This window comes from Schistocerca serialis, chromosome 8 (genome assembly GCF_023864345.2).
Source record: "Schistocerca serialis cubense isolate TAMUIC-IGC-003099 chromosome 8, iqSchSeri2.2, whole genome shotgun sequence".
Lineage (NCBI taxonomy): Eukaryota > Metazoa > Arthropoda > Insecta > Orthoptera > Acrididae > Schistocerca > Schistocerca serialis.
This window is the reverse complement of record NC_064645.1, coordinates 409088915-409112643: the sequence shown is the minus strand read 5'-3', so window position 1 is coordinate 409112643 and position 23729 is coordinate 409088915. Positions and strand designations below refer to the sequence as shown.

Below are 23729 nucleotides of genomic sequence, written 5' to 3'. Positions count from 1 at the left end.
ACTACTGACAGCCTTGGGAGAGCCAGGCCTAACAAAACTCTACCATCTGGTGAGTAAGATGTATGAGACAGGCGAAATTCCCTCAGACTTCAAGAAGAATGTAGTAATTCCAATCCCAAAGAAAGCAGGTGTTGACAGATGTGAAAATTACCGAACTATCAGTTTAATAAGTCACAGCTGCAAAATACTAACGCGAATTCTTTACAGACGAATGGAAAAACTGGTAGAAGCTGGCCTCAGGGAAGATCAGTTTGGATTCCGTAGAAATGTTGGAACACGTGAGGCAATACTGACCCTACGACTTATCTTAGAAGCTAGATTAAAGAAAGGCAAACCTACATTTCTAGCATTTGTAGACTTAGAGAAAGCTTTTGACAATGTTGACTGGAATACTCTCAAATTCTGAAGGTGGCAGGGGTAAAATACAGGGAGCGAAAGGCTATTTACAATTTGTACAAAAACCAGATGGCAATTATAAGAGTCGAGGGACATGAAAGGGAAGCAGTGGTTGGGAAGGGAGTGAGACAGGGTTGTAGCCTCTCCCCGATGCTATTCAATCTGTATATTGAGCAAGCAGTAAAGGAAACAAAAGAAAAGTTCGGAGTAGGTATTAAAAACCATGGAGAGGAAATAAAAACTTTGAGGTTTGCCGATGACATTGTAATTCTGTCAGAGACAGCAAAGGATATGGAAGAACAGTTGAACGGAATGGACAGTATCTTGAAAGGAGGGTATAAGATGATCATCAACAAAAGCAAACCGAGGATAATGGAATGTAGTCGAATTAAGTCAGGTGATGCCGAGGGAATTAGATTAGGAAATGAGACACTTAAAGTAGTAAAGGAGTTTTGCTATTTGGGGAGCAAAATAACTGATGATGGTCAAAGTAGAGAGGATATAAAAAGTAGACTGGCAATGCCAAGGAAAGCGTTTCTGAAGAAGAGAAATTTGTTAACATCGAGTATTGATTTAAGTGTCAGGAAGTTGTTTCTGAAAGTATTTGTATGGAGTGTAGCCATGTATGGAAGTGAAACATGGACGATAAATAGTTTGGACAAGAAGAGAATAGAAGCTTTCGAAATGTGGTGCTACAGAAGAATGCTGAAGATCAGATGGGGAGATCACACAACTAACGAGGAGGTATTGAATAGAATTGGGGAGAAGAGGAGTTTGTGGCACAACTTGACCAGAAGAAGGGATCGGTTGGTAGGACATGTTCTGAGGCATCAAGGGATCACCAATTTGGTACTGGAGGGCAGTGTGGAGGGTAAAAATCGTAGAGGTAGACCAAGAGATGAATACACTAAACACATTCAGAAGGATGTAGGCTGCAGTAGGTACTGGAGATGAAGAAACTTGCACAGGATAGAGTAGCATGGAGAGCTGCATCAAACCAGTCTCAGGACTGAAGACCACAACAACAACAACAACAACAACAACAACAGGCAGGCACACATATGACACTCATGGACACAGGAGAAAGAGGACATAATAGAGTGGAAATGGATGAAATGAAAGCAGAGAAAATACACAACAAAAATGAGATTAAATAAATCAAGAAGTTAAGACAAGGGATTGTAACAGGAAATGAAGTACACACAGAGATAACAGAATTTTTTAAAGTTGGAAAACGGAAGAAAGATTAAAGTTGAATGTTCAGCTCACAACCAGGTAATCAGAGACCATGCACAAGGACAGGCCGAAGATGGGGAAGGAAACTGGTCAAGTCCTTTACATAAGAACCTTCTTGATATTCATCTTAATCAGTTTAGGAAAAAACAGAACATAAATTGATGAGGGTTTGAATTACACTGCTCCCAAATGTGAGACAATACTTAACAATCCCATTTGGAAGGATTAAAGGTGAAAGAACAACTATTGGCAAATCAGTACATGCAAGGCAATTGGCAAAAACTAAGCACTTGCCAAAGAACAAAATTCTAAATATAGATACTGGTAAAAAGGAAGAAGATAACATGCATGCTGAATTGAGCATTAGGTCCCTGTGCTTGTGTTAATAGAGCATCTGCCTGTGTCCACTGAATCTCTCTGGTTATAGTACAGTCACTATGCTGATTTGAAACATAAACAATTGTAGTACATAAAGTGATACACAACTTGGTAATAATACTTGGAGTTCTCGAGAAAACAAATGAAATTGTGCTTTCATGGAGATGAAGTGAAGAGCAATAAGATGACATTAGACAAGCTGTATGTCAGCATTATGGCAATTTTCTGGAATCATGTAGAGTCAGTTGTCCTGAAGTTTACTTACTGACAAGCCACATTCACTTTCCAATATGTTAATCGCAACTACAAAATTTTTATCAATCAAGAACCTATATGAGGTGTAGACAAATTTTTAATTAACACCTTGAAAAAATAAAAGTTACACAATTTTTTTGAGGGTTAAAGTTTGCAGTCCTTGTGCACACTGAAATTCCCACATCACTGCATGCAGCCAGAGGAGCTAAAACAAAGTTGAGCAGCTAATCTCCATGTTATCAGTGTGGGTACACCATTCTGTTTTGGCTTCAGAAAGGCATGCTATGGCATTGTGATGTGGGGTTTTCAATGCGTACCACGACTGAACATTTACCTGCAAAAAAATAATCATGTAACTATTTCTCAGAGGTGATGATTAAAACCTTACGACTGCACTCCATATAGTTTGATTTTGTTGCACAGCGAAATCTCTTTCTCAGACCAGTTGCATACGTTAACTTTCTGTTGCCTTTTTCTTTGTTTCTTTCGCCCTCTTTGTGCTTTTCGCCATGATGTTCCCTTCTTTCAAATCCAACAACCATTTCTGCTGTTCTCCATCATCTTTTTTGAGCATACTGCATTTTTTTTTTTTTTTGTGGTTTTAGGGCGCAAAACGTCTATGGTCATTAGCGCCCAGCCCGTGACGTAGGAAACAGGAAAAAAACGAAATTTAAAACCAGCAGCAATGGGAACAAAGTCATAAAATTTGAGAAACTAAAGGCAGAAGGAATGCTTAAAAATCCACTATAGAAAGGGGTTGGTTGTCCCCAAAAAAAGCTTCAAATGACTGACGTCATTTCACTGTCACTAATAAACTGGAGAACGCGGTCGGCTGAGCGCGTGTCATCTGCTAAAATCGACGATAGATCAGGCGATAGTTGTAGACGGGAGCGTAACGGATTAAAATAGGGGCATTCAATTAAAAGGTGTCTGACCGTCCACAGCTGAGAGCAGTGGGGACAGAGTGGGGGAGGATCACCGCTTAAAAGATGTCAATGGCTAAAAAGACAGTGCCCTATCCGGAGTCTAGCTAAAATTACCTCCTCCCGACGACGCGTTCGGGAGGAAGAGGTCCAAGCGCAAGGAAGGGCTTTCACTTCCCGCAATTTATTATGGGGAAGTGTTGACCAATGCGCATGCCATAAATGAGCAACTTGGCGACATAAACCGCTCCGTAGATCGGTAATGGGAAGCGACTGAATAGCTGGCCGAGGAAGAGAGACTGCAGCCTTGGCCGCTATATCGGCCGCCTCATTCCCACAGATACCAGCGTGTCCCGGGAGCCAGAGGAACGCCACCGAGACGCCCCCCAGGTGGAGCAAGCGCAGACAGTCCTGAATCCGGTGGACCAGAGGGTGCACAGGGTAAAGAGCTTGGAGACTTAGGAGAGAGCTGAGAGAATCTGAGCAGATAACGTACTGTATCCGCTGATGGCGGCGGATGTAGTGGACAGCCTGGAGAACAGCGTAAAGCTCCGCAGTATAAACAGAACACTGGTCGGGAAGCCGAAAGTGATTTGGGGTGTCGCCAACAATATAGGCACTCCCCACACCTAACGATGTTTTCGAGCCGTCGGTGTAAATAAATGTGGCGTCCGTCATTTGTGCACATAGAGCAGCAAATGCCCGACGGTAAACAAGTGTAGGGGTACCATCCTTGGGAAATTGACATAGGTCTCGGAGCAAGTCGATCCGGGGACGGAGCCAAGGCGGTGCTGTACCCCAAGTTGTCAAGAAGGTTTTAGGAAAGCGGAAGGAAAGAGAATGGAGCAGTTGACGGAAGCGGACTCCCGGGGGTAGTAGGGAGGAGGAGCGGCCTGCATACCCTACATCAAAGGAGGCGTCGAAAAAAAGGTCATGGGCTGGATTAGCAGGCATGGAAGACAGATGGCTAGCATAACGACTCAGAAGGACTGCCCGCCGATTGGACAGCGGAGGTTCGGCAGTCTCAGCATAAAGGCTTTCCACAGGGCTGGTGTAAAAAGCTCCAGACACTAAACGTAATCCACGGTGGTGGATAGAGTCGAGACGCCGAAGAATAGACGGCCGAGCAGAGGAGTAGACTATGCTTCCATAATCCAATTTCGAGCGCACTAAGGCGCGATAGAGGCGGAGAAGGACCACTCGGTCCGCTCCCCAGGAGGTACCATTCAGGACACGGAGGGTGTTAAGGGAACGCAGACAGCGAGCCGAAAGATAGTAAACGTGGGAGGACCAGCACAGTTTTCTGTCAAACATAAGACCCAAGAATTTAGCGACGTCGGAAAACGGAGGGTTGACAGGACCTAGATGTAAGGAGGGCGGAAGAAACTCCTTACGTCGCCAAAAATTAACACAAACGGTCTTACTGGGTGAGAAACGGAAGCCAGTTTCGATGCTCCACGAGTGGAGGCGATCGAGACATCCTTGAAGACGTCTTTCAAGAAGGCTGGTCCGTTGAGAGCTGTAGTAGATCGCAAAATCGTCCACAAAGAGGGAGCCCGAGACATCAGGAAGGAGACAATCCATAATTGGATTAATGGCGATGGCAAACAGTACAACACTCAGCACAGAGCCCTGGGGTACCCCGTTTTCTTGGGAGAAAGTACGGGAGATAGTAGTGTTCACCCGCACCCTAAATGTGCGCTCTGCCATAAATTCGCGAAGAAAAAGGGGCAGCCGGCCCCGAAAGCCCCAAGAGAACAGTGTGCGGAGGATGCCTGTCCTCCAACAGGTATCGTATGCTCTCTCCAGATCAAAAAATATTGCTACCGTTTGGCGTTTCCGGAGAAAATTGTTCATGATATAAGTGGAGAGAGCAACAAGATGGTCAACTGCAGAACGATGCTTTCGGAATCCGCATTGGGCTGGTGTTAAAAGACTGCGGGACTCCAGCCACCAAGCTAAACGGTAATTCACCATACGCTCCAAAACCTTACAGACACTACTCGTGAGAGAAATGGGGCGATAACTAGAGGGGAGATGTTTGTCCTTTCCAGGTTTCGGAACGGGAACGACAATGGCTTCCCGCCATCGCCTGGGAAAGGTACTGTCGGTCCAAATGCGATTATAAAGGCGAAGGAGGTAATGCAGACTAAGGGTTGATAAACGCAGCAACATTTGGATATGGATACCATCCGGTCCTGGGGCGGAGGAGCGAGAAGAAGAGAGGGCATGTTGGAGTTCCCGCATGGAGAAAACGGTATTGTAGCTTTCGTGATTTTGAGAGGAGAAAGCAAGACGTCGCACTTCCGCTGCACGTTTCTTCGGGAGAAACGCTGGCGGGTAATTTGAAGAGCTCGAAAGCTCAGCAAAGTGCTGACCCAATGAGTTAGAAATTGCGACGGGGTCCACTAAGGTATCATGCGCGACAGTGAGCCCAGAGACCGGCGAGAAACTAGGCGCGCCTGAGAACCGTCGAAGCCGACTCCAAACTTCCGAGGAGGGAGTGAAGGTGTTAAATGAGCTAATAAAGAATTTCCAACTTGCCTTCTTGCTATCGCGGATGATGCGACGGCATCGCGCACGGAGCTGCTTATATCGGATACAGTTGGCCAAAGTTGGATGGTGACAGAAAATGCGAAGAGCACGTCGCCGCTCACGTATTGCGTCACGGCATGCCTCGTTCCACCAAGGAACTGGGGGGCGCCGGGGCAATTCGGAGGTGCGTGGTATTGAACGTTCCGCAGCTGTGAGAATAACGTCGGTAACATGTGTGACCTCATCGTCGATGCTGGGAAAGCGACGGTCATCGAATGTCGCTAGAGACGAAAATAGTGTCCAATCGGCTTGGGCAAACTTCCAGCATCGCGAGCGCATATATGGCAGTTGAGGCTGCAGTCTAAGGACACATGGAAAGTGGTCACTCGAGTGTGTATCATCAAGGGCGAACCATTCGAAGCGCTGAGCTAGCGGAACAGTACCGACCGCAAGGTCCAAATGAGATAAATTTGTCGTGGAGGCAGACAAAAATGTGGGGACCCCAGTGTTGAGGCAGACTAGATCCGCTTGGTGGAAGACGTCTAGCAATAGGGAGCCACGTGGACATGGATGTGGAGATCCCCACAACGGGTGGTGAGCATTTAAGTCCCCAACCAGCAAATAGGGGGGTGGAAGCTGATCAAGAAGATGAAGGAGATCAGCTTGTGCCATTGGTGTGGACGATGGAATGTATACCGTACATAGAGAGAACGTGTATCCAGAAAGGGAAAGACGGACGGTGACAGCTTGGAAGGAACTGTATAAGGGGATTGGGTGATAATGGAGAGTATCATGGAGCAGAATCATGAGTCCTCCATGGGCTGGAGTGCCTTCAACAGACGGACGGACTGAAAATGAGGGAGAACAAAGTGGTCATGGGGACGCAGCTTTGTTTCCTGAAGACAGAAGATGACCGGCGAGTAGGATCGTAAGAGGATCGACAATTCATCCCGATTGGCTCGAATGCCGCGGATATTCCAGTGGATAATGGACATAGGGGGAACAGAAAATGGAGGAACGTGACCAAGGGTGCTGTCAACTCAACGACTGCTCAGAGCTTGCGACCGACAGCATGGAATGGCATTCAGTCGAAGGCAGAAGATCCTGATCCATAGGTTGGTCAGGAGCAGCTCCTGCCACCAGCGATCGGCCGGTTGACCGGCCACCAGCAGTATGCCTCGGCGACACAGAAGACGGCCGAGGGCGATTTCCGCCAGGTGGTGCTGTAGATGGGACACGCCTTGGCGGGGAAGGAGAGGAACTGTGTTTCTTCGTAGCCTTCTTGGAAGTATGATGTTTAGATGAAGGAGGAACCGATGGTTGTGAAGTTGCGGTACATAAAAACTCTTCACAAGAATGCTCTTTTTTCGAAGACTTGGCGTCTGACTTTTGGGCTCGAGATTTAGCAGAACCCGACGAAGGGTGAGCCATTGAGTGGGCAGGCGAAAGTGGTGAGGTTGAACGGGCGATCTTTGCGCTGGCCAATCTGACGACCGTGGTACTAAAGGTGAGGTCGCAAGTCTGTGTGGCCGCCTCCTTTGTTGGCCGAGGAGAAGCAAGGACAGTGCTGTATTTTCCTTTCTGAGGCACGGTGGGCTGCCGACTGGCGAATAATTTTCGAGCAGCAAAGGTCGACACCTTTTCCTTCACTCTGATTTCCTGGATGAGTTTTTCGTCCTTATAAATGGGGCAATCTTGAGAGGAAGCAGCGTGGTCACCCATACAGTTGATGCAGCGAGGGGATGGAGGTGGACAATCACCCTCATGGGCATCCATGCCACACGTAACACATTTGGCCGGATTGGAACAGGACTGGCTGGTGTGATTGAACCGCTGACATCGATAGCAACGCGTAGGGTTTGGGACATAAGGGCGAACGGAAATGATCTCATAGCCTGCTTTGATTTTTGATGGGAGTTGAACTTTGTCAAATGTCAAGAAGACAGTGCGGGTTGGAATGATGTTCGAGTCAACCCTTTTCATAACCCGATGAACAGCCGTGACGCCCTGGTCAGACAGGTAGTGCTGAATTTCTTCGTCAGACAATCCATCGAGGGAGCGTGTATAAACGACTCCACGCGAGGAATTTAAGGTACGGTGCGGTTCCACCCGGACAGGGAAGGTGTGGAGCAGAGAAGTACGCAGTAATTTTTGAGCCTGGAGGGCACTGTGTGTTTCCAACAACAGGGTGCCATTCCGTAATCTGGAACAAGACTTTACAGGACCCGCAATTGCGTCGACACCTTTCTGAATAATGAAAGGGTTGACCGTGGAAAAGTCGTGACCTTCGTCAGACCGAGAAACAACAAGGAACTGTGGCAACGATAGAAGAACCGTCTGTGGCTGAGACTCAGTGAACTTACGTTTGTGAGCAGACATAGTTGAAGGTGAGGAACCATTGCGGAAGAACCCCCCATGATTACCGGCGTCTCCGATGGCGCGCTCCTCCCTTGTGGGGGCCCTCACCGAGGGCACACCCGCCTTAGATGATTGTTCACACCTCAGGTCACACCTCCAGACAAACGGACGGAGGGACCAATCGGCACTTTCAGAAGGTATCAGCTCGGGTAATCACCCCTCCCTGGGCCTGGCTGTTACCAGGGGGTACGTACGTGTCCTACCTGTCTACCCGGGGCGGGGAATTACGCGTTACCCCGTCACCGGCTACGCATGGAAGTATGTGGGTCGGCCTTCAGACACGCACAGGGAGGAAAAAAGAGAAAGGGAAAGGAAGGAAGAGGGGGTCTCAAACGCCGCAGCGGAGAAAAGGGCAAGGAGAAGAGGGAAGGAAAAGAAAGGACAGAGGAAGGACGAGGACTTGTAAGTGTAGAAAGCAAGGAATTTGGAACAGTTTCGAGCGTCCGTCTCCGGACGTAGGCACAAACCATACTCCCAGAAGGGGCGAAAGGGAAGGAAAGAGCCAGATGTGAGGGGGGGGGGCGGGGCGAAGATGGGGGACAGGGAGGGATGCGGAAAGGGAAGGGAAGGTATGCAGCCCGGAAAGGAAGGAGGGCCACATTAGCTCGGGGTCCCGTGCTCACTACGCACGTGTCCACAAAAGAGTTGTGGACCCCCTGGGGGCGAGCATACTGCATGTTTGTTTCCTAATTTGTTTTGTTCTTGCTTTACATTATTTCTTTATCCATTTCATATCCCAAGTCTTCCTTCCTGTGTGCCCACTTGCACTTTTCTCCTTAATAATCATTACAGATGTCTTTGAAGCATTTACTGTTCACGTGGTAAAACTTTGTTGTAATTTCACACTTTTCTCTCTGTCTATAACTGCAGCTTTTGTATTTTTACTAATCGTTAGTGACTTAATTAATACTTCTGTTCAGCCTCCCCCCCTCCCATTGTCCACTTATTTCCAAACACAAAGAAACCTTTCATTTTCAAATGATTAATGACTAGTTTTTGTGAAGCACTGAGCTTAATTCATATTTTGTATGCAAATGCTACGGCAGTACCCTCTCTCATACCGAAAGATAGAAATGCTACTTGTCTTTATTGGTTTGAAACCAAGGTTACATTTTCACTAGATACTCACATGTGTCTTACACGATTTCAGTAAATAAGTATTTATGTACTCATGATCTCCAAGAATGTTAAAAGTAAATTCATATCAAATACTGAAGGTAGTGAAAAAACAAAACACAGAGAATGCTTTCCTCCATCACTACAGACAGGTCAACAGTTCAGCCCAACAAGAAAAAGAAAATAAATTGCAAATGGCACTGGTTTGATGAAGAGATCCATCTAGCAGTTGTCTGCAGGTGAAGATAAAACAGGGAGAACCTAATACAGTATAATCAGTTAAGGATTTGAATATTATTCCTCTATGCGAGAATATAGTATGGAATGCTGAGCTACTTTCTTCATTTGGTAAGAGGAAAGAAAAGAAATTACAAACACAAATAAATATATTCCAATTAATTCAAAAAGTTCACATTACATCAAAATTTTGAGTTTGGACAGACTGTAATGTGCAAGATTTAAAAACAAATTTCACTCCTCTTCAAAAGATGGAGATGATGTAAATTAGAACAAAACAATTCCCATATCCACTGTGACTGATTTAGCTCATAAGAAGAATGAGAATCTGGGATGAAGGGTCACAAAGTAGTGATAATAGGTTATGTTGCACTTTGAACCATGGAACAGAAGACAGTAAGCGAAGGAAGAGACACAGATGTATTTCACGTAACAACCATGAAGGTAGAAGTGTGAAATTAGGGCTCTTGTAGAGGCTTTTATACAGTCAATTTTCCTTTGTTTTATTTGTCAGTGCAATAAGAGAGGAAATGACTAGTATTGGTGCGATGTAACCTCCTTCATGCATTGTATGGTGATTTGCAAATTGAGTATGTAGATGTAAATATAGATGGCTAAGAGGAAAAGTGACAAGAAGAAACTGGGTAGGAAATAAATACAAAGGAAAGAGGAAAGCAGGTAGATGAGGATGACAAAGAGGTAGAAGAGGGCAAGGGAGACGGGGGGGAAGCAGAAACAAGTACAAAGGGACATTGGAAAGAGGTAGAAAGGGAATTGAAAGGAAGTCTGATATTCCACCTGTATAGTAATGAGCAGAACAACCAGCAACAATTATATGGAAGTTTTGAGTTAACAGTATTCCACTTTGAGAGTATGGTCTTCACCAATGCTGGTGGTAGGGATGTGAATGTAACCAAACAATGTTCATCATACACAGAGCAATGCAACAGTACTTCTCTCATCCACTTGATCCTGAGATAGTCTGTGGTGTCTTCATCTCTTGACCTACCTCATCAGTGTATCATCTTATTGACTAAGAATGGGGTGCTAGGCAATTAGATTTTCATAATTTTTTATATTTATGGTACCTAAAGTTCAGAACTCAAATATCCATTTACCAAAGCAGTTCGATGCAATGTCAAAAACTCTTGAGACAATCAACTTTCTGATTCTGTGTGACTTTAATTCACTAAAGGTAGGACAATTTTCGAAGGTCCACACAGCTCTATCAGTAATATTTGAGTGTCTTAATAGTTGGATCACTAGTTTGAGCCACCCCCCCCCCCCCCCCCCCCCACCCTCCGTTCAATACAAATACTTACATCATTTAAATGCAAAATTCAATTCATCAAACATATGATAATTAACATATATCTAATTATCATTTTGTATGACAATTGCGTGTGCCTTGGAGCGAAATACAATACTAGACAGTGCCTCTATGTAGAAGAGTTAACAGTACTTGTTACCTGCATGTGTTTACAAACTTTGCAGTAAACGAAATTACTATTAGTTGAAGAAGATTGCTGAAACTGAGATATCGTGCTACTGACCCAATGCTGGCACCAGTAAAATTACCTGCAGGGTGGGCAACAGGTGCTTGGGAACAAATGATTTTGGCGAATTCCACAATGCTTGGATATTTGAAAAATCGGTTCATTGGTTTAGTGCAAACTCCCTATTCATAAATGAAACAAAAACTGAGGAAATATTCTTTAATTTGAAGGCATCAAACAAAGAAAATAAGTCTGTTAAACTGCTAGGAATGATGATTGACCATAAACTTAATTGGGATAAACATATCACATACGTCTGTTCTAATCTTGCACGTGCTATGTTCCTACTTTATAAGCTTAGGAGTAATGTCATCCAAAACTTACTGCTGCATTCATATTTTGCTTATATCCACCCCCATCTTTCATATGGTATTCTGCTCTGGGGAAATTCTCCCAATTCAATATCAATTTTCAGATGGCAAAAAAAAAGCTCTTCGATGTATAGTGGGTTTATCTCCTAGGGATACATGCAGGGAACATTTCAAAAAACTTAACATCATGAGAGTTCCTTGTTTGTACATCTATTATTGCTTACTACACGTAAAAGAAAACATAGCTCAATATCCCCTTAGGTCATCTGTCCACACCCACAATACAAGACGAAACCACACAATTGATCTGCCATACTCTAGACTGTCTAAAATACATAATAGTTATAAATATGTAGGCCTCGAACTGTTTAATATGCTCCCTAAAATTGTACAAACAGTAACTAAAAGTAAATTTAAGACAACATTGGGTCAATGGCTCAAAGATAAAGCATTTTACTCAGTTGATGAATGTAAAGATTGTAATATGGCAGATTTGCTGTTTTAACACAGAGAAAGGTACCTCTGCCTGTAGTAGGACCTAAATTTGTATCAATAGCTTAGGATAATGACATAATGTTATCAACATGTATATGATAATGACATAGTGTCATCAACATGAATACTCCCTGCTTAATATAGATCTCTATAATGTTTTCCTTTTTATTGTAAAATTAACAACATATAAAATTCCAAATGTGTGCTATTGTACTACACTAACATTCATAAGATTTATATATACACTGTTATGAGAATATAACCATCTTTATACTGTAATTGAACTTATTGATGAAGCCCATTGTATAAGAAAATACTGAACGGCTAACAAAGATTCTTATTCTTATTGGATACGACATATTTTGCTATAGTAAGATTTCCACATTTGCTTCCAAAGCAGCAGATAGTGCTATGCAGCATTGTGGGTGAAAATCATATTATATTAAAATAAAAGAAGACTGTAATATCAGATGTGGATGATGGCAATTTGTCTGGTCCTTAGATAGTACAAAAAGATGTTGCTGAAAATTCCTTACACAATGAGGTTTCAAGATTATGCACGAGAGATGCCCTTGTATATTAGTAGCAAATCCTCACAGAAAATAATCCCGTCGATTTAACACCATCATCTGTAATTCCTGAAGAAGCAATGCTACAAGTAGAAGACTTGTTCCATAACAAACTTTCCATGAAGAAAAGTATGTGACCTACGAAGAGTTAACTATGTTCAATGAACAGAATGAGCAAAAAGCTTTGATGTACCTGTCTCTGACCGTGAAGATTGCCTGGAGGATTATAAGCCACAGGAGAAAAAAGCAAAACCATATAAGGGCAGCATTCCCTCAATTATAAATGACTAAAACAAGACTCGAACCAGCAATCCTGTGAGTACCAGTCTCAAGCTCTACCGACAGATCCGCGTAGCCTGTTTAAAGCTGTACTACCTTTAGCAAATTGTAGCCCCTTTGAGAACTTAAAAAATAATTTTCTTATGAATTTTTGAGAGTTGCTTTTAACTACATTGAGATATTGATACTTGAGTTCTGAACTTCACATACCACAAATATAAAAACTTACAAAAATCCTATTGCCCTTTGGTCCCGTTGTAAGTGGTTGATACAGTGGTCTATCCAGATAATATCCAGACAGAGCTTCACTCTACTAAAGGTTTTGTCCACTGTCCCTTTTTTCTGTAGGGACACCATACTAAGTGTATCCTATCTAAACTACTTGTGTACTTTTCTTACTCTAACGAATGAAGGAATGTTTGGGTATTTTTTTGCTAATGTTTTGTGGATCACAGAACTTTCCAATTCATTTGCAGTTTTGTGTTTCTGCAGTGGTCATTAAACTACATGACTGAATGAATGACTTGAAATTATTATTACAACTGAAATGGATATTGAAGGGGATGAAGTGTATAATGTCTTACACCACCCCCGGCTGTGATGTGACACTGTCTATTTAGTTCTGTGGTCGTATTGTAAAGTTTTCCTTATTATTTTTTTCACTCATGCTTCTTTTGATACTGATTAGGCACTCGCTTGACCAAATATATCTCTGCAGCTGACTATTTTCATTTGCACTGAAGGAAGGAAGAAAACAAAAAGATTACTCTTAGCTCTTGTTTTGGGAGCAGTAGTAGTGAATGGACACAAGCCACAACTGTGCTCACATATCTGATTTTGCTCAAAATATTGGTCAGTTGATAACAACTGATTTTGCCTTGATCATTTCAACTTTTTTTACACTACCTATTTTTGAGCTCATCCACAAAGCAGAAATGAAACATGGAAAACAGGCAGCAGATTTAAAAAGATTGGAGATTCATAATTTGATAGAATGAAGCAAGATTTTTTTTAAAAATTATAATATAAGGGGAGACACATGAAGGAATGTTGGAGTGTGGCTGAAGAAGTAAAGGGTATGCAAGGAACCATGGAATGGGAAACACATGAGGGAAGAAACAAAGAAGAAATTGAAGGTTGAAATGAGACAGAAAATACAGAAATAGGGAGATAGAGAGAAGGGGAAGGGAATGAGAGAGTGACCAGGAGGCTGGGAATGAGGGAGTGCAGAGAGTGAGGGAATGGAGGGAGGGATCAAGAGCCAAGGACGAGAGAGGGCTCAAGAGTTGGGGGACAAAGGATACATTGGAAGCATGGCAAGCCAATGGAAGCATGGTAATGACGGCATGGTTGAGAAGGAAGGGTGAATTGTCAGCATGTGTTCAAATGAGGCTACCAATCTGGAATAAGTATCCTATGGTAAGAAGTTGCACATTGCAACACAGTCACTGGAGCAAGAGTTTCATGTTAATCAGGGTTACTAGTAATTCCGAGCTGAAATAAAGCCAGTAATATGGTTGCAAGAAGCAGTAAAAGAAATACCTTGCACATTTCATGCACGTAAGTATGTTCAAACACAGGTCTAGAAGAGAAATATTTTTCACGAGTACCCTATAATCAGACAGGATATGACAGCCATGTTGGCTGTTCTTATTACTTCATTCATCACTGAAAATTCTTCCAAATGATGACACGTGTAGGACATGTATGAGCTTCAAGTACCATGAAGAAGTCCTGATGGAGTAGTATATTACAGAAAAGAACAGAAAAAAATAGTTTTATCTTATTGGTGAATTCAGTGGGTGTTCGACAGATTCATTGTTATTTTTGGCAAATTAGTTGTTATTTCAGCCAAATATAGCTTTTTATTGCCACACCCAATGCCAATTTTGCCAAAGTCAGTGTCATTTTTTGCCAAATGAATTGAATTTTTTTTTTGTCAAATGTGCTCTTTCTTACAAATTTAGTATAATTTTTTGTCAAATGTGGTCTTATTTTTCGACAATTAGGTTGTTAATTTTTGCAAAGTCTAGTGTTTTTTGCCATACTCCGTGTTGTTTTTTTCACCAAATTCAGTGCTGTTTTTGTCGTGAGATCATTTTAAGATTATAGCTTTCATGAACATCAGCCTCAAGGAGATTAGCAGTGAAATTGTAATTTCAGCATTCAATAACTATTAACTACCAATATTAAAAATGCCACCCTCAGGTATATAACATTTTTATCTGGAAAATTAGAAATTCGATGGAATCCTGTATAAATAGCCGATTTCACTTTATTTCGCTAAAATCTGTATTTTTGTGTTACTGTTTTCATGAAATTTTCCTGTCCCTAATTATAGAGAATGTCTTTTGAAATTTCAAGTCTGAAATATTAAGACATAAGTAACAGATGCCTTGGTGAGTCCTCTGTGATCTTGGTTGATCTCTAATTGTGTGAAATCGTATTTCAGAAGATAGATTATAGCTTTACTGGCAACTAAGATATTGGCATCACAAAGAAAGATCCATGATCAGGTGGCTGATGCAGAATCTATGGATATATGGATATGGATATGGATATGTGTGTGTGTGCGCGAGTGTATACCCGTCCTTTTTTCCCCCTAAGGTAAGTCTTTCCGCTCCCAGGATTGGAATGACTCCTTACCCTCTCCCTTAAAACCCACATCCTTTCGTCTTTCCCTCTCCTTCCCTCTTTCCTGATGAGGCAACAGTTTGTTGCGAAAGCTTGAATTTTGTGTGTATGTTTGTGTTTGTTTGTGTGTCTTTCAACCTGCCAGCACTTTCGTTTGGTAAGTTACATCATCTTTGTTTTTTGATAAATTTTTCCCACGTGGAATGTTTCCCTCTATTATATATATATAAGCTCTTTAGATTTAAATTATGCCACTTTTCACACTAAAGTCATTGGCAGCTGCACCCCTGAATTTACAAGCTGCATGCATTACATGCCTCGCTATAAACACTTTGTCTGCTTTAATTCAATAGTGCAAATGGAAGTGTTATTGGTATGGATGCGCGGTAAACTGAAAATGAGTAAGAAAGCAGGTAAATTATGTATAAATAAAATATGAAGTACTACAACACTGTAAAAAGAATAAGGAAAAGTCAGAGTGCTCCTGATTGTGAAGCTTCCTGAAAAGACTACAGAAACCAATGTTTCATGGCATGTTTGCTGTGCATTTTCATTTTATGTCTAATTTTGTCAGCCACACTTTACGAACACATACCTGTCTCAGCAGAGCCAGGCTCAACTGAAAAATGGATAACACATACGGATGAGGGTAAAATTATAGTTGTCTACAAATGCATACACCACTTTCAAAACAGATTTGGTCTATCTTTTAACACTAAGATCAATATTAAAAAGATCAATACAGCCTTGGGAAAAAAAATTTGAACAGTGTAAGACAGTTTTAGCTGGTATTATCTTTTAATAGGATGATATCCTTCAGAAAGTGGAAACAGGGACTCTAAGAATGGACCCAATGTGTTCTGAAAGTAGACTACCACTAGTACATTACACAGAAGGAAGAAGAGCGCTGTGTGTGCAGGGCAATAATGTGTTTCCTCTCATTTACAGGAAAATTATGTGCACCTGATGTGCGAGTGAAAGCCAATCACCTATTAAGAGCAAAAGTAGATTTCCTTCTTGGTCATTAAGTAATAATTATGCACTGCACATCAAAGTATACAACAGATTAACATGAGACATTGGGTATTTACCATGCAGCATACCACTTTTGTTGCATATAGTAGCATGCATTCCACAGTAAAAGTTATACTATTATAAGGAACACTGGTGTTTGATGCATTTAACTAGTAAGGGAAGAACAGTGAGATAGGTAAATGTAATTGCAACTTACAGTGATGATAGCAAACAAAGATACATTGTGTTAAAACATCAAAAGCAACAGCACACACTTTTAAAATCTGAAACAGTGAATTAATTAGGAAACATCTATAACACCCAAAGCTTGCTCAAAGTCAGTCAAAAGCAGGCAAATTAACAAGTTTCCACACTGTAAATTTATAAGACAATCATTTTGCAAGCAAATTTTTAGTATCATTCTTTTAGGACACTCTAGAGAGATGTGGCCAAACAGCTTAAGTTCTTCATTTAAAGACATTATTGTTTAGACATGCTATTACCATATCTAAAGACCACAAGAATAAGATGTGCAAGACATTCACACTTTGTTTCATTTTATATAACTCATCGGATGTAATGTGTTAAGTAAATTGGTAATAAAAAATTACCACTGGCAGGTACATTATGAGCAAACATTTTCCACTAACACTGGTATAATTTCTGATCATAAATACTTTACACCAGAGAATATAGGCTACGACAAGTGTTTCTCATGATCACTAACATATGGTGAAATACATAAATAAAAATGGAATGCATAAAATTAATTACAAAGTTCATAAACAATCAAAATCTAAACAGTTGAATAACTTGAAGTTTTGAAACAGTAAAGCAAGTATTCGTCTGACCTTCTCTCTATGAAATCCAATACCCATGTTAGTGTAGTACAACAGTAAAGCATGTTGGTATTTACTGTCACTTTCATTAGGAAGGAGAGAGGGGGGGGGGGGGGGGAGGGGAGAGGAAGAATGGGGTGAGCTCCTACTCTTTCCTATGGAAGTAAACTGATTAACCTACAATCAAGGAACTATTGGCTGGTTGTTCCCTCACAAATTGTAACTTCACATGTGAGACCTGGACTGCAAATAAATGCTGTCTCTGAAGCAAGATATGTTCGTGATATTTCAAAATAAGTTATATCACTTATTATACCATACCCATAAAAACTAATGTCATTTTTTAGCTGATACACATAGTGAATTGTTCGTACCTTTCTGAAACCTGCAGGGTGTACAAGACCACAATTACAAAGTGTTGGGACCTTTTATGATTTCAGGAATTCTCATCCACAGAAGCAAAGCTAATAAAATTTGTATTCTCAGATACTTGAAAATATTAGGAATTGTTATGAAAAGACATTTAGAATAGATGTGATGAAGTGACAAGTTTTCTCATTTCTACTCAGAATCTTAGGTGCCAAAGAAGCTGCTATTTAAAATATGATGTAATTTTTTTCAGTGCACTGTGAATAAAAATACAGAACATTCAATCTGCCAATTTCATGAGAAGTATCAACAGAAAGGGCCAATTTCATTTACTGGCCACATGTTTGAAATAATGAGAGAAAACTTATTTACATACTTTACAATTTATCACTGGGATCACTTGATGTTTCATAGCCAACAATAAAGCCTCAGTATTAGGTTCAAACAGTAGTATGCTTTGTTATATCAGATTTTTCTCCATTGGTTTTATTTCAGTTCCCATATATTCAAGGTTTTTCCTATCCATATGAGCTGGCAAAAATTGCTTTCTGTTTCAGGGTGATTACCTAAACATATTGGCACACCAGTATAACTGAAATAATATGATACACATTTTTACTTCTGGTTTTATAAATTACACAGTGACAAAATTTTATGCACCTACATACAAACTGTGCCTTTGGCTTTTTATTCATAAGACATTTGAAAATGTATGCCATATCTGAACCTGTCTGGTACTTTGAAGTAAAGTAAGTTAATTGCAGTCAAGATGCAAGGATGGTGTTATGCAATGAATGGTTTAGCTTCCTTCCTGAAACTTTGAATTTTTTGTACATGTTGCACAACTTTTTCAGTTATGCTTATAGTGTACCTTTCAGTCTTGACTGGAGTTAGTCCGCTACATTGAATAATACTCTCTCTGCTCGGTACATGATATTTTGATCCCAGATGTTAGTCAACTTGTACCTCATCTTCAAACGTAATTGTGCCTGATCTGTTGTTAATGAAAATTGGATCATAATGTTGGAAGGAACTAATTAAAGAAGTATTCAATTTCTCTTATTATGTGCTGGTTGGTTGGTTGATTGGTTAAAAAGAGGGGGGAAGGGACCAAACTATGAGGTCATTGATCCCATGTTCCTAATAAAACAACGCCACAAGTGTGATCATAAAACGGACGAGACATATAACACAAAATGGAAAGAAAGGAAAAACCACAAGAACGAAAGAAAGGCAACAAACACTAAAAGGAACAAAAGAGAACAAGAAAATATGAGAGAGATGCTAGAAACAGAAGAGAGTAAAACAAGAAAGCAGATTACAGTGGCTGGCCAATCATGAGAATAAAAAGAAGAAGCAAGCCACTCTGCAACACAGTAAAACTTCCATCCTAAAAGCATTAGAGTAGAGGACACAGAGGGACAAAGGACATGTGCTAAAACCTACATAGAAGTATAAAACCCACTCTCACAGATAAAATGTAAAACTAAAGCTGCTGCTGAGTCATCGTTACCCAACACCATAGGCAGAGAGCTGGGAAAGTTAAAAGTCCACCGAAGAGTGGCTAAAAGTGGGCAGCCCAGCAAGAGGTGGACGACTGTCATTTGGGAGCCACAGCGACACAGAGTTGGGTCCTTGGGTCACGACGGAATAGGTAACCATGCGTTAGCCATGTATGGCCAATGCAGAGCTGACAGAGGACAACTGATTCCCAGCGAGAGGACCAAAAGCCGGAAAACCCTAAGACTTAAGACAGAACGCAGGTCAGCTTCAGAGATGCTCATCTCCAGAAGCAGTTTCTGCATCGCCTGTTTCGCCAGCCTGTCGGCAAGTTCATTGCCTGGGATTCCGATGTGTCCTGGGATCCACACAAACACCACTAAATGACGGGACCGTTCCAGTGCATAGATGGACTCCTGGATGGATGCTACCAGAGGATGGCAAGGGTAGCACTGGTCATTAGCTTGTAGGCTGCTCAGTGAGTCAGTACCCAGGAGAAATGACGCACCAGGGCATGAGCGGATGTGGTCAAGAACATGAGATATGGCCGCCAGCTCTGCAGTGAAAACACTGCAGCCATCTGGCAAGGAGTGCTGTTCAGTATGTCCTCCATGAACATACGCAAAGCCTACGTGAGCATCAGCCATTGAGCTGTCCGTGTAAATCACGTCAGAGCCCTGGAACACATCAAGAATCGAGAGGAAGTGACAGTGGAGAGGTGGGGTTAACAGAGTCCTTAGGGCCATGCAAAAAAGGTCCAGACGAAGATGTGGTCGAGGCCTACACCATGGAGACATACGTGAATGGACTGCAAGTAGAGGTGGTAAAGTGAAGGACTCCAGTTCAGAGAGAAGGGGCCACACGCGAACCACAATCGTTTAGCCCCAACCTGGGCCGCTGATGCGGTAGATGAACTGTCGCGGCTTGGAAAAGGAGACAGTAATTTGGATGCTCAGGAGAACTATGAATATGTCCAGCATAACTGGTGAGCAGTTGTGCACGTCTGATCTGCAATGGAGGGACCCCAGCCTATGCCGGTACACCAGTCACCGGTCACCAGACTCATCCTAAAAGCTCCTGTCACTAGTCGAGCTCTGCAGGGTCAAGTAAATGCAAGGCTGAGGATGCTGCTGAACTGCAAACCACAACCCCATAGTCAATTCTGGATCGGAAAAAGGCTCTGTAGAGTTGCAGCAGCATAGAGTGATCTGCACCCCAATTGGTGTTGCTCAGGCAACGGAGGGCATTGAGGTGCTGCCAGCACTTCCACTTAAGCTGACGAAGGTGAAGAAGCCAAGTCAATCGAGTGTTGAAAATCAGTGCTAAGAATCAATACATCTCCACTACAGGGAGTGGATCATTATGAAGGCAAAGTTCTGGGTCCAGACGAACGGTATGACACTGACGGTAGTGCATGACACATGACTTTGTAGCTGAGAACTGGAAGCCATGGGCTATAACCCATGACTGTGCCTTATGGATGGCTCCTTGTAGGTGCTGCTCAGCATCACCAGTACTGGTGAAGCTGTACGAAATGCAGAAATCATCTGCATACAGGGATGGTGAGACTGAAGGCCCTACAGCTGCTGCTAGACTGTTAATGGCCAATAAAAAGAGATAGACACTCAATACAGAGCCCTGCGGGACGCCATTCTCCTGGATATGGGGGGCACCAACTTGGACACGGAAAGTATGAAGCAACAGGAACTTTTGGATAAAATTCGGGAGTGGGCCCGAGAGACCCCACTCATACAATGTGGCATGGATATGATGTCACCAGGTCGTGTTGTACGCTTTACGTAAGTCAAAAAAGACAGCAGCCAGGTACAGGCATCTGGAAAATGCTGTTTGGATGGCAGACTCGAGGGATACGAGATTATCAGTGGTAGAGCAACCCTGGCGGAAGCCGCACTGACATGGGACCAGGAGGTTATGTGACTCCAGGACCCAACTCAACTGCCGACACACCATACGTTCCAGCAGCTTACAAAGTATGTTGGTGAGGCTAATGGGCCGATAGCTATCCACGTCAAGCGGGTTCTTACCAGGTGCTCTCACACCAGTGCAATGGAAAGATACCATCGCACCAGATCCGGTTGAAGACGACGAGGAGATGCTGCTTGTAGTCAGGTGAGAAATGTTTAATCATCTGACTGTGGATTCGGTCTGGTCCAGGAGCTGTGTTGAGGCAACTTGCAAGGGGGATTTATAGGGTTCACTGTGGCATGTAGTGAACGAAATCACTTTCCCTTCCATCCACCGTTTGAGAGCGTGAAAGGCTGGGGGGTAATTCTCCTATGCAGAGGCGCAAGCAAAATGCTCAGCAAAGTGCTCGGCAATCTACATCTACATCTACATTTATACTCCGCAAGCCACCCAATGGTGTGTGGCGGAGGGCACTTTACGTGCCACTGTCATTACCTCCCTTTCCCGTTCCAGTCGCGTATGGTTCGCGGGAAGAACGACTGTCTGAAAGCCTCCGTGCGCGCTCTAATCTCTCTAATTTTACATTCGTGATCTCCTCGGGAGGTATAAGTAGGGGGAAGCAATATATTCGATATCTCATCCAGAAACGCGCCCTCTCAAAACCTGGCGAGCAAGCTACACCGCGATGCAGACCGCCTCTCTTGCAGAGTCTGCCACTTGAGTTTATTAAACATCTCCGTAACGCTATCACGGTTACCAAATAACCCAGTGACAAAACGCGCCGCTCTTCTTTGGATCTTCTCTATCTCCTCCGTCGGACCGATCTGGTACGGATCGCACACTGATGAGCAATACTCAAGTATAGGTCGAACGAGTGTTTTGTAAGCCACCTCCTTTGTTGATGGACTACATTTTCTAAGCACTCTCCCAATAAATCTCAACCTGGTACCCGCCTTACCAACAATTAATTTTATATGATCATTCCACTTCAAATCGTTCCGCACGCATACTCCCAGATATTTTACAGAAGTAACTGCTGCCAGTGTTTGTTCCGCTATCATATAATCATACAATAAAGGATCCTTCTTTCTATGTATTCGCAATACATTACATTTGTCTATGTTAAGGGTCAGTTGCCACTCCCTGCACCAAGTGCCTATCCGCTGCAGATCTTCCTGCATTTCACTACAATTTTCTAATGCTGCAACTTCTCTGTATACTACAGCATCATCTGCAAAAAGCCGCATGGAACTTCCGACTTTGCATCAGTAGATAACATGCCATTTATGTTAACACCACGAACACCTGTTGGGGTCTGGTACCCAAGAACTCATTTGATCTTTGCCCAGACTTGGGAAGGTGATGTATGGCACCCAATGGTCGACACATACCTCTCCCAACACTCCTGCTTCTGTCGTTTGATAAGGCAAACATGGGCACAGACCTGTTTAAAGGCTATGAGGTGCTTCAGGGAAGGGCGCCACTTATGGCGCTGTAGAGCTTCCCAACACTCCTTAACTGACTCAGCGACTTCTGGCGACCACCAAGGGTCTGTCTTTTGCTGGGGCACCCTTAAGAACGAGGGATCACGTTTTCTGCCCCAGAAACGATCATTGTTGTTACCTGCCCAATCACCACATTGATGTTACCATGTGGTGCAGATCCAATGGTTACAGCAGAGGTGAAAGTTTTCCAGTCCACCTCATTTAAAGCCCATCTAGGCAGGCATCCATGGGCCTGACACTGGGGCAGTGACAGGAAGATAGGGACATGGTCACTACCACACAGGTCGTCAAGTGCTCTCCAGTGGATAGATGGGAGAAGGCCAGGACTGCAAACCGAGAGATCAATGGCCGATATGTGCCATGTGCCACACTGAAACATGTGGCAGCCCCAGTATTTAAGAGGCAGAGGCTGAGTTGCGACAGTAAATTTTCGACATCTCTGCCTCGGCCAGTAAGAACTGTGCCGCCCCACAAGGGGTCATGAGCATTAAAATCTCCCAAGAGTAGGAAAGGTTTAGGGAGTTGATAAATCAGTGCAGTCAATGCATTCAGGGGTACTGCACCATCTGGAAGAAGATATACATTGCAGACAGGTATTTCCTGCATTGTCCTTATCCTGACAGCCACAGCTTCAAGAGGGATTTGGAGGGGCACAGGTTCACTGTATACTGAGTGCAGGACACAGACACAAACTCCCCCTACACTCTATAATAGTTGCTACTATTCCTGTAATATCCATTATAGACACAGAGGGCAGGGGTCTGCATTGCCAGGAACCAGGTTTCCTGGAGGGCAATACAGAAAGCAAGTGTAAAGCTTAACAGCTGCTGTAGCTCAGCCAGGTGGTGGAGAAAAACTGCTGCAATTCCACTGGAGGATGACGTCGTCATGAGGCTGGGGCGGCATGGAACATTCAATGAGGCAGTTTACGCCTCAGGGTCACCTACTGCCACCAACTTACTGTCTGAGCAGTCTATATCCGTTGTGTCTGAGGGTCTGGTGAGATCTAGGTCCTCAGCGGACGCCAGAATCCCCACCCTATCCTCAGACACAGAGCTTGTAGGTAACAATGGTGTGGGTGCCACCACAATTTCCTTGGTCTTAGGGGTCTTCTTTTTGGATTTACCTTGCTGCTCCTTGGTTTCCCTCAGTGGGAGGCCTTCACTGGCTCAGTCTCTGGGACTGAGGATGAGCATGAAGTCCTACGACGATACATACAGGATGCAGGCATTCAAATT

At 43.0% G+C, this 23729-nt stretch overlaps 1 protein-coding gene across 1 annotated transcript in view; it reads right to left on the bottom strand.

The window, feature by feature from the left end:
• The window catches only part of LOC126417041 (apoptosis-resistant E3 ubiquitin protein ligase 1), a 233590-nt gene that overhangs the window by 108253 nt on the left and 101608 nt on the right, over window positions 1–23729 (bottom strand). Inside the window, exon 7 of the mRNA XM_050084931.1 lies at window positions 15934–15957. Coding sequence (XP_049940888.1) covers window positions 15934–15957 — 24 coding nt within the window. The remainder of the gene's footprint in view (window positions 1–15933; window positions 15958–23729) is intronic.